This window comes from Chiloscyllium plagiosum, unplaced genomic scaffold (genome assembly GCF_004010195.1).
Source record: "Chiloscyllium plagiosum isolate BGI_BamShark_2017 unplaced genomic scaffold, ASM401019v2 scaf_7447, whole genome shotgun sequence".
NCBI classification, from domain to species: Eukaryota; Metazoa; Chordata; class Chondrichthyes; order Orectolobiformes; family Hemiscylliidae; genus Chiloscyllium; species Chiloscyllium plagiosum.
Window position 1 is genome coordinate 1 of NW_025206269.1, and position 11,396 is coordinate 11,396.

Below are 11,396 nucleotides of genomic sequence, written 5' to 3' on the forward strand. Positions count from 1 at the left end.
CATTCCATTGACTACTGGCCCAACTTTCTCAACATTCCATTGACTACAGGCCCAAGTTTCTCAACTTTCCAATGACTACAGGCCCAACTTCCTCAACATTCCATTGACTACAGGCCCAACTTTCTCAACTTTCCAATGACTACAGGCCCAACATTCTCAACCTTCCATTGACTACAGGCCCAACTTTCTCAACCTTCCAAAGACTACAGGCCCAACATTCTCAACCTTACGGGAATGGATGGAGTGCCAATGCAAGTGGGCTGCTTTAACCTGGATGGCAGCGTTGTTGGAACTGCACTCAGCCAGACAGATAGCCAGCATCTCAACCCACCCCCAACTCGTGCCTTGTCGATGGTGCACGGGGTTGGGGAGTTACTCGCTGCAGGATTCCCAGTCTCTGATCTGCTCTTGTTGTCACTGTGTTTATGTGTGCGGTCCTGTTCCCTTTCCGGACAATGGTAATGTTGATAGCAGGGGAGTCACTGTTGGCGATGCTGCGTATCAAGGGGAGATGTCTACATTCTCCCCCTCTCTCATTGGAGACAGTCCCTGCTCGGCATATGGGTGACACCAAAGTTACTAAACAGTCATCTGCCCAAGCCTAAAAGATGGCACAGGCCTTGTTGCGTATTGTCACTGTTAAGTGTTTCACATTGTAGTGGTTGGTAGCCTAATGAGAAAGTTACCGAATAAGTAATCCTAAGGCCTAGTCTGATTTTCCAGAGACACATGTTCAAATCCTTCTCCCGCAGATGAGCCATTTAAATTCAATTGATTAATAAATGCGAGCCCTGTTAGAGATTGTTGTAAAATCTCATTTGATTCACTCACATCCTTCAGGGAAGGAAATCTGCTGTCCTTGGGGCAGCACGGTTTGCTCAGTGGGTTAGCACTGCTGCCTCACAGCGCCAGGGACCCAGGTTCGATCCCACCCTCGGGCGACTGGGTGGGTGGAGTTTGCGCATTCTCCCCGTGTCTGCGTGGGTTTCCTCCGGGTGCTCCGGTTTCCTCCCACAATCCAAAGATGTGCAGGTTAGGGTGGACTGGCCGTGCTAAATAGTGTTAGGTGCATTAGTCAGAGGGAAATGGACGTGGGTGGATTACTCTTCGGAGGGTCGGTGTGGACTTGTTGGACCGAAGGGCCTGTTGCCACACTGTAGGGAATCTAATCTAATCTTACCCGGTCTGGCCTACAAGTGACTCCAGACCCCACAGCAATGTGGTTGACTCTTAACTGCCCCTTAGAGCTGCAGAGTGCAAATGCCAGCAACGGCCAGCAATACTGGGCTCTGAAATCAAAGTCAAATACTGGAAACTCTGAAAAGCCAACAAAAAATACCAAGAGCAACTCAGCAGGTTGAGGAGCACCTGCAGAGACAGAAACAGGCCTGACATTTCAGGTCCAAAGACCTACTCTGGAACCATTCTGAAGAATCACACCAGACTCAAAATGTTAACACTCGCCTCTCTCCACAGATGCTGCAAGACCTTTAAGACTGGATTTTGTCTTATCTCCCAAGCTGAAAAGAAATACATTGCCCACCCACTGGGGAGACTTATTGATAATTAAGCCACAAGAGGGGATGCAAAACACGAGGTGGGGAGTTTTTTTTTTAAGATTCCCTTAAGTGAGGAAACAGGCCCTTCAGCCCAACAAGTCCACACCGACCCTCCGAAGAGCAACCCACGCAGACCCATTCCCCTACATTTACCCCTTCACCTAACTCTACGGGCAATTTAGTACGGCCAATTCACCCTAACCTGCACATCCCTGGGCACTATGGGACAATTTAGCATGGCCAATCCACCCTGACCTGCACATCTTTGGACTGTGGGAGGAAACCGGAGCACCCGGAGGAAACCCACTCAGACACGGGGAGAATGTGCAAACTCCACACAGACAGTTGGCTGAGGGCGGGATCGAACCTGGGACCCTGACGCTGGGAGAAGCGGATCTTAAGCGATGGAAGAGTGGCTCGTAGCCAGTGGATCGAGATCACATGGAGATACTTGTCCATCCCGTGCAACAGCGATGTCCCCATCCATCAGGATTGTGATGGGGCCAGTCCGGGAGGGATCACAACCTTAAAATGTCAAGCAGCACTCCTTCACACAAAGGGGAGCAGAAATCTGGAACACTGCCCGCCCGCGCCCGCCCCCCCCACCAACAGAAAACTCCAAAGCCAACCAGGTAGCTGGTTTGTTGTTGAGAGTGTGTTGCTGGAAAAGCACAGCGGGTCAGGCAGCATCCGAGGAGCAGGAAAATCAACATTTCGGGCAAAAGCCCTTCATCAGGAATGAGGCTGGGAGCCTCGGGGGTGGAGAGATCAATGGGATGGAGGCTGCTAGGGAGAAAGTAGCTGAGAGTGCATTAGGTGGATAGAGGCGAGGTTAAAGGTGATAGGTCAGATAGGAGGGTGGAGTGGATAGGCGGGAAGGAACATTGACAGGTGGGACAGGTCATGGGGGGGGTGCTGAGCTGGAAGGTTGGAACTGGAGGGAAATGTGGAAACTGGTGAAGTCCACATTGATGCCCAGGGTTGGAGGGTCCCGAGGGGAAGATGAGGCGTTCTTGCTCCAGGCGTTGGGTGGTGGGGGAGCGGAGATGGAGGAGGCCCAGGACCTGCATGTCCTCGGCAGAGTGGGAGGGGGAGTTGTTTGGTTCCTGGCATTGAGCACTACAGAGAAAACGTGGAGTTGGAGTCAGGGTGTGGAACAGGTCAGAAGAACTGAACGGCCTCTACCAATGGAGAAGACTTCACTGTATTTAGACGAATAGAATCCCTACAGTGAGAGAGCAGGCCATTCAGCCCATCGAGTCCACACCAATTCCCACACAGACCCCATTCCCACCCAATCCCTGTAACCTTGCATTTAGCACGGCCAATCCACCCTCACCTGCACATCCCTGGGCACTATGGGACAATTTAGCATGGCCAATCCACCCTAACCTGCACATCCCTGGGCACTACGGGGCAATTTAGCACGGCCAATCCACCCTAACCTGCACATCCCTGGGCACTATGGGGCAATTTAGCACGGCCAATCCACCCTAACCTGCACATCCCTGGGCACTATGGGGCAATTTAGCACGGCCAATCCACCCTAACTTGCACACCTTTGGATTGTGGGAGGACGTGCAAACCCCACACAGACAATCACCCGAGGCTGGAATCGAACCCGGGTCCCAGGCGCCGTGAGGCTGCAGTGCTAACCATTGAGGCGCCCCGGGAATGGGATGTCTGCTTGGGAATCATTCTAAAGCCATCACAAACCCACAGGGCACTGAGAGCGCACCTTTTACAAACCGGGGAGCCAGGTAAAAGGAACTGGAGAAACAGTGTTTCCTCGCCTCGTCTTTCTCAGCTCAGCCGCTGGTCTGGGCTGCACGGGGGACGGGAGACAACGAGGTGCGACTGGGTAACCAAACCAACCAGGGTCAAACACTCGGCCAACTACACACACCGACTGTCTGAGTCCGGAGAAATTGCAGTGTACAGAGTCTGCTAATTCCCCGCCACCTGGCTCTCCCTGCAGAGGCACTGGACACTTCCACATTCGGGGGCTACGTTTGGAAGGAGGGGCCCGAGGCTGTGGACGGGTTGGACAGGGTGGTTAAGGCGGCATTCAGCCCTCGCTGCTCGGACCTTTGAGCAGAGGAGCTGGGACGTGATGTTGAGATTGCCCAAGGACAGTGGTGAGGCCTATTCTGGAATACTGTGTCCAGTTCTGGTCACCCTGTTGGATATTATCCAACTGGCAGGGTCCGGAGAAGATTGAGCTGGACGTTGCCAGGATTGGAGGGTTTGGGATATGGACAATGACTGGAAAGGCTGGAACTTTCTTTCACTGGAGGTTGACCTTGTAGAGGTTTATAAAACCCTGAGCAACACAGTGGCAGGTACCTTCTCCCTAGGGCGAGAGATTTCAAGACTAGGGGGCATATTTTCAAGGTGAGAGGAGGAAGGTTTAAAAAGGACACGAGGAGCGCCTTTTTACACAGAGAGCGGTTCGTGTGTGGGATGACCTTCCTGAGGAAGTGGTGGATGCGGGTGCAGTTACAACGTTTAAAAGACATTTGGATAAGGACATGAACAGGAAAGGGTTTGGAGGGAGATGGGCCAGGAGCAGGCAGGTGGGACTAGTTTAGTTTGGGGATTACGATCGGCACGGACTGGTTGGGCCGAAGGATCCGTCTCCGTGCTGTACGACTCCACAATAGTTTTTAAACAGTCGGGTCTCCCCTGTCAGGGTTGGGCAGCAGGGTACCGTACCTTTGTGGTAAAGGGCAACTTTGCTGGACTCGATGCAGAGGTAACTGAGGTCAGGCTGCCCCTTGTACTGCGATACGGTGAAGATGGCGCCACTCTCCACATCCAGGACCAGCTCCCCATGCATCCCGGTGACCGGCTTCTCCACTTCACCCTGCAACAGGAGGAGACAGATCAAGAATCAGCTCCCGAGCGTCTTTGGGGGCCAGCGGCCATTCTTCGGGAACACCACTTTGCCCTGTGCTATCCTTCAGTCAGATCTGTATCACAACACCGTTCGCTCACATGAGAAGACCATACCTCCATTGTTTGTCAGAGTTTTTTTTCCAGACTGAAACGGGAAGGGGTTACTTAAAGGCCAAGGTTTACTAAAGGATCAGTTCCCTGATGCTCATTGGAAGGACTATTTACACAGCTACTGGTTCACCCAAAGGGGGAGAAACTAGTTACAGATGAGCTGGAGTGTAGGGACGTGTATGAATGGGGATTTGGTCAGCAACAAGTTATTTATTGGTCTGTTAAATGGAGACCAGTTGTTGAGCTCCTGCCACCAACTAGGCAGTTAGCTCCCAGGTAGCCAAAATGTTTTGGGGCTATGAATGTCCACGTTAGAAGCCATCAGACCACTGGAAGAAGTCACAGGCAGACTGGGTTGTAAAGAAGGCATTTGAGAAAAAGAACAGGAAACGACATCACCATAGGAAATGATGTCATCACAGGAAACTCAAACATATAAATGGAAAGCGGGCTACATCATCAGTGCTTCATCTGGAGGCTCACTGAAGATGTTACCTAGTATGGTGACAAAACATCTGAAAATGAACCTTCCAGCTCAGCGAGCAAACTTACAACCTGAACCTCAACCTGAGCCACAAATCTTCTCAAAACATGCTAACACTTGCCTTTCTTGGTCAGTCTAGGTAGACGATCCTTTATCCGAACCATCAGGACCAGCTGTTTTCGGGAATTCGGAACGGTTTTGAATTTCAGAATAAGTGACATTTTGATTGTGAAATTTTAAAAATCTTACCGGAGGAGCAGATATCCGAAGTAAGTAGTGGGCGGCACGGTGGCCCAGTTGTAAGCACTGTTGCCTCACAGCGCCAGAGACCCGGGTTCAATTCCCGCCTCAGGCGACTGACTGTGTGGAGTTTGCACGTTCTCCCCGTGTCTGCGTGGGTTTCCTCGGGTGCTCCGGTTTCCTCCCACAGTCCAAAGATGTGCAGGGCCAGGTGAATTGGCCATACTAAATTGCCCGTAGTGTTAGGTAAGGGGTAAATGTAGGGGGGTCAGTGTGGACTTGTTGGGCTGAAGGGCCTGTTTCCACACTGTAATGTAATCTAATTTAAACAGGCCCTGAGAGAGAATAGAGGCCTGCCAGTGCTGGGACACACCCGTCACCCCCAACTTCACATCTGAATGACATGGTCCTTCGGCCCAACAGGTCCACACTGCCCCTCCGAAGAGTAACCCACACAGACCCATTCCCCTGACTCTGTATTTACCCCTGACTAACGCACCTGCACATCCCTGGACACTATGGGACAATTTAGCACGGCCAATCCACCCTAACCTGCACATCCCGAGACTGGAAACAAACGAGAATCCTTGGTGCTATGAGGCAGCAGTGCTAACCACTCATCCACCGTGCTGTCCCTATCTTTGTAAATCTGTGCCCTCTCAAATTTCTTCCCATAGAAGGGCAACCAGAATTGGATGCAGTATTCTAAAAGGGGCCTCACCAATGTCCTGTACGGCCACAATATCATCTCCCAACTCCTGAGCTCAATGACGTGGAGGTGCTGGTGTTGGACTGGGGTGGACCAGGTCAGAGGCCACACGACACCAGGTTATAGTCCAACAGGTTTATTTGAACTCACAAGCCTTTGGAACACTGCTCTTTTGTCACTTGGTGTTGTGTGACTTCTGACCCATACTCAATGCACTGTCTAATAAACGCAAGCATGCCAAGCACCACCCTGTCCACCTGTGACGCTACTTTAAAGGAACAATGAACAAACAGTCCTCGATCTCTTTGTTCAGCAACACTCCTCAAGGCCCTGCCTTTAACTGTGTGACTCTTGCCCTGTTTGACTTACCAAAATATTCATCCCTGTAAAACTACCTGAGGCATGTTTGACTGAGACTGGTTGTGGCCCTCTCCAACGCCGGCTCACCTTTGAGTCAGTCAGAACGGTGACCCTGCCTTTTCCGACGTTCATGACAGCTGACAGAAAGCTCAGTCTTCTCGTCCTCTTGGCCTCCATCTTGCCCCACCTCCCATTCTCCTCATACGAATAGAAGTGGGAATCTTCATCTTCAGAGTCAGAGTCTAGAAGCAGAGGAGAGCTGGTGAATGCTAGACAGCGAGGGAACACACTACCTGTGGGCCTCGCACAGAGCCCAGCAGTTTAACAATATAATACAACTCTTATTCTCGCATAAAGGCCCCAGGAGCTGGATAACCTTCGTCCTGTATAACAGGCCACAGGAGCTGAATAACCTTAGTCCTGTATAACAGGCCCCAGGAACTGAATAACCTTAGTCCTGTATAACAGGCCCCAGGTGCTGAATAACCTTAGTCCTGTATAACAGGCCCCAGGAGCTGAATAACCTTAGTCCTGTATAACAGGACCCAGGAGCTGAATAACCTTAGTCCTGTATAACAGGCACCAGGAGCTGAATGGCCTCCACTCATTCTTGACGAACAGGCTTTAGAAACTGAATGGCATCTTTCTGCTTTTGTGTACCAGGCCTGACAGGGGATGCAAAGCCTCCTTCCTATCGCTGTGCCAGGATGGACTGAATGGCCACCTCATGTTCCGTGTTCCAAGCTTGAGATACTGAAAAGCATCCTCCTGTTCTTCTGGAACAGGTTTGAGGGGGCTTGATTAGCTTCTCCGACCTCTACATAAGCGATTCGTGGAGCTCAATGACCTGCTTCCTGCCCCTGTACAGCAGGTCAAAGAGGCGCTGAATGGCCTCCTCCTGTTCTCGTGCAATCGTCTCACATGGCCCAGTGCTCTCCTATTCTTACCTAATAGAGGTGCAGAATGGCCTCCACCTGTTCCAATGTTCCAGGCTCTATCCTGTTCCTGGAGAATATTCCAGGCCTCATGTACAAACCTTCACCTAGGGTTCAGCACAGGCTGGTGAGATGGCAGCGCTGGTGACTAACTTAAATTGGGTCTTCCCATTCTGCATCAGTCAGCTAAGAGCATAAGCACCAGGAGCAGGAGCAGGAGAAGGCCATCTGCCCCATCGATCCTGCCCTGCCATTTGATAAAATCATAGCTGATCTATTTGTGGACTCAGCTCCACTTAGCCCCTCGCTCACTATCACTGTTCAAAAACCTTGAAGGATAAGGAGCACACCTTTTAGGGACTAGGAATGGGCCAGCTGCTGGCAGGTGGGACTTGCTTGGGTTGGGATATCTGGACGAGTTGGACGAGAGGGTCTGTTTCCGTGCTGTACATCTCTGTGACTGAGATGGGGAGAAATGTCTTCACCCAGAGAGCGGGGGGGGGGGATTTCAGCCTCACAGGAAGTGGCTGAGGACAAAAACATGGCAGGCTTTCGAGAAGGAGGGAGACATCGCTCTTGCGGCTCAAGGGATCAAGGGGATTTGCGAGGGAGTGAGGGATTAGGGAACTGAGCTCGACGCTGAGCCGCGGTCAAGAGAAAATGGAAGAGCAGGCTCGAAGGGCAGAATGGCTCACTCCTGCTCCGAGCCTTCTGTTTCTAAGAGTCTGGCGGGAAAATAGAAAAGTTGGAAGCAGGGGGAGGTTGTTTCCGCTGGGGCGGGTGAAACTATAACAGCCTCAAATGGAGGGGGAGCAGATTTCGGACTGAGCTGAGGAGGAACTTCTTCACCCAGAGGGTTGGGAGTCTGTGGAATTCCCCGCCCAGGGAAGCAGCTGAGGCTACCTCGTTCAATGTTATTTTAAGGCAAAGATTTAAGCCCAGGAGCGTCGGAGGTGGGTTCGGGTTCCCGGCGGCACCTGAGGTGCTCCCAGTTCCGGCCGGTGTCACCTTCCCCAGGCAGCTTCGGGCGAGGGAGGGAGGGAGGGAGGTTCCGCGGAATGGCGGTGGCAGCGGAGAACGCGGTGCGGGTCTGGCTGCTCCACGTGGCACGGGCCCGGGATTCCCTGCAGCACCTTCGCGGTGGCCTGGCTGGTCTGCTCCCAGCCTGGGACTCCTCTCGGCAGATTCAGTGGCTGTTTCTGTCGGTTGGGCTCTCCTGGTGGCGGTCTCACTGACGGGGTTTGGCTCCTCCAGCCCAGGGCCACAAAACGGACCAAGTGGACTTGGTCTTAAACTCTCTTCATATTCCTTTCCTGGCTTCATTACATTGTTGCGGAAGGACTGCTATTCTGAACTTTGCATTTATTTATTTATTTATTTTTCTAATTTATTATCTGATTTTGCGCTTTTGTAACGCCGGACATTGTATTTCTTTCCCATCCCCCTAAGAATCTGTACTCGAGAATACAGGAGAAAGTGCCTGTGAGCCAGAATCGAAACGTGTGTTGCTGGAAAAGCGCAGCAGGTCTGGCAGCAGCCGAGGAGCAGGAGAATCGACGTTTCGAGCATAAGCCCTTCTTCAGGACTGTGTGTGTGTGTGAGAGAAAATGAGTGAGTGTGAGAGGGTCGGTGTGGGGGGGGTGTGTGTGTGTGTGTGTGTGCAGGGGCTGTGAGGAAGGTAGTTGGGACGGCGACAGGTGGATGCAGGTGGCGGGTGATGGTGATAGGTCAGTGGGTGAGGAGGATGGAGCGGATAGATGGGAAGGAAGATGGACAGGTAGGACAGAGCCGAGTTAGAGGGTTGGATCTGGATGAGTTTGGGGAGCGGTTGGGAAACGGAGATTTGGAAACCGATGAGGTCAATGCTGAGGCCATGTGGCTGCACTGTCCCACGGCAGGGGACGGGGCACCTTTCTCGCCTCCAGTTTCCGGGTGGCTTTGATTTGGCAGCAGAGGAGGCCCAGGATTCGCACGTCCGTTGGGCGGGGGGCATGTGAGGGGGAGCTGAAGTGGTAGGCCACAGGGCTGTGGGGTTGGTTGGTGCGTGGGGGACCTGACACGTCCCCTGAACTGCTCTGCAAGTTGGTGCTCGGTCTCCCCGATGTACAGGAGACCACATCGGAACCAACGGATGCGGTAAATGAGGTGGGAGGGCACGCAGGAAAACCTCTTACAGATCCTTTGGGGCCCTGGACAGAGGCGAAGGGGGAGGTGTGGGCGCAGGTTTAGCGCCTCACACCGGCTGGATGAGGTGCCAGGTGGGTCGGTGGGGAGTGTGGACCTAATGAGGGAGTTGCGGAGGGAAGGGTCCCTGCGGAATGCAGATAGGGATGGGGTGGGAAATATATTTTTGGTGGTGGGGTCAGATGGTTTTAGCAAAAATGGCGGAGGATAATGCTCAAGAATCTATAATGCAGACCTACGGTGGCGCCTTGTAAACTTTTCACTGCGCTTAACTGAGTATACGTGACAATAAAGCTAATTCAATTCAATCAAGTCAGGCCTTTCAACTTAGCCTCGCTACTTCCTCCCAGCGATGGCTCCACCAGTTGTGCCCCTCCCTTGCATGAACCAGTCGCTTGTGCGAGAGTGGAGGTGTATCCCTCTCCTGGCTAACACACACACACACACACACAGACGCGCACACACACAGTATTGTTGACAAGCAAGCCAGTCCAGTTACAGAGGGAATCGCTCACCCAGTCTGAAGGCCGACTTGCAGAGGCGGAAGTTGTCCTGTGCGAAGAGGGGCGTGCAGCCCGGCAGGAGAGGGTGGAGCCCCGCGGTGCCCGTGCCCTGTGCTGCGTTGCTGGGGGAGGGCGCAGCTGGTGCCCACATCAGCAGGTCGTTATTGATTCTAAAATTGGAAAAGGAAGGAAATGCAAACACATCGTTAACAAAAATTGGTGCGTGCCTGAAACGCCGTTTCCCCTCAACGTAATACTGCTGCTCCTTCATCTTGGAAGAGGTGTCTCGTCATCCTCTTCCAAAGCTCCCTGATGAAGGAGCGGCGTTCTGAAAGCTTGTGCTTACAAATAAACCTGTTGGACTATAACCTGGTGTTGGGTGATTGTTAACTTGGTCCACCCCAGTCCAACACCGGCATCTCCACATCGAGTTTAGAAACGTGAGAGGTGAGCTAATGGAAACACACAAGTCCCTCAACGGTCTGGGCCAGGTCGAAGTGGGAAGGATGCTCCCTCTTGCGGGCGAATCCAGAAATAGGGGACAGGGTTTAACGTTGAGAAGAGACGAAGGGGGAATCTTATCTCTCGGAGGGTTGAGAGACCTTGGAGCTCCCTGCTTCAGACGAGGTCGCTGAAGGCCTGGAGGCAACGGTCCGGAAATGAAAGGCACGGGGTGGGCAGATGGCAATGCGGAATCGGGAACACAAAGAGATCAGCAGCCACTTTACTGAGTGCTGGAGCAGGCTTGAGGGGCTGAAAGGACTGCTTCGGTTCCAATTTCGGATGCTCGTCACACAGGCACGGCCAGTGGGCCTTTCACATCCCCAGGATGGGCCAGAGCACCTTCCAGCCAGCAAGGTCGCTCTTAAGTGTAGTCACTACAGCATTAAAACTGCGATGAAGGGGCATGCATGATGAAACCTGGGTAAATCCAACTGCAAGAGGGTCAAGGGCCCAGATGCATTATGACGGAATCATGCCTCCCAGTAAACAAACACAAGGGCAGCAGATATGCAGGAATGCCATTTCCCATCCAGCCAACTCATTTTGAAATATATCACCATTCCCTTCAGTGTTGCTGGGTCAAACCCCTGGAGCATTCTTCCTAACGACACACTGGGTGCCCTTGCAACACACAGACAGCCGTTGCGTGAGAAGGCAGCTCGCCAACATGTTTTCCACAGTCAATCAGACACGGACAACAACAGCTGGCAGAACCGGTGATGCCCACTTCCCACGTGCACACTGATAAACGGAGGCCAGTCCACCCACCGTGTCGGTGCCAGCTCCTCCAGCTATTCCATTGGTGGCACGACAGCCACCTTTTCCCAACAGCCGGCGGGATTTGGCCAGTTTCCCTCCAGGCGGCTCAGTGGTGAGCACTGCAGCCTCACGGCGCCAGGGATCCAGGTT

The 11,396-nt window shown here is 52.7% G+C and overlaps 1 protein-coding gene across 1 annotated transcript; it reads right to left on the minus strand.

The window, feature by feature from the left end:
* Window positions 1–4,118: 4,118 nt before the first annotated feature.
* On the minus strand, window positions 4,119–10,153 carry LOC122546504 (autophagy-related protein 2 homolog A-like; the record flags this gene model as incomplete). The annotated part of the gene is made up of 3 exons (XM_043685200.1): window positions 4,119–4,425; window positions 6,449–6,603; window positions 9,996–10,153. Coding segments are annotated over 3 exons (580 nt in total), but the record flags the coding sequence as incomplete, so codon positions are not given.
* Between the last annotated feature and the right edge of the window lie 1,243 nt (window positions 10,154–11,396).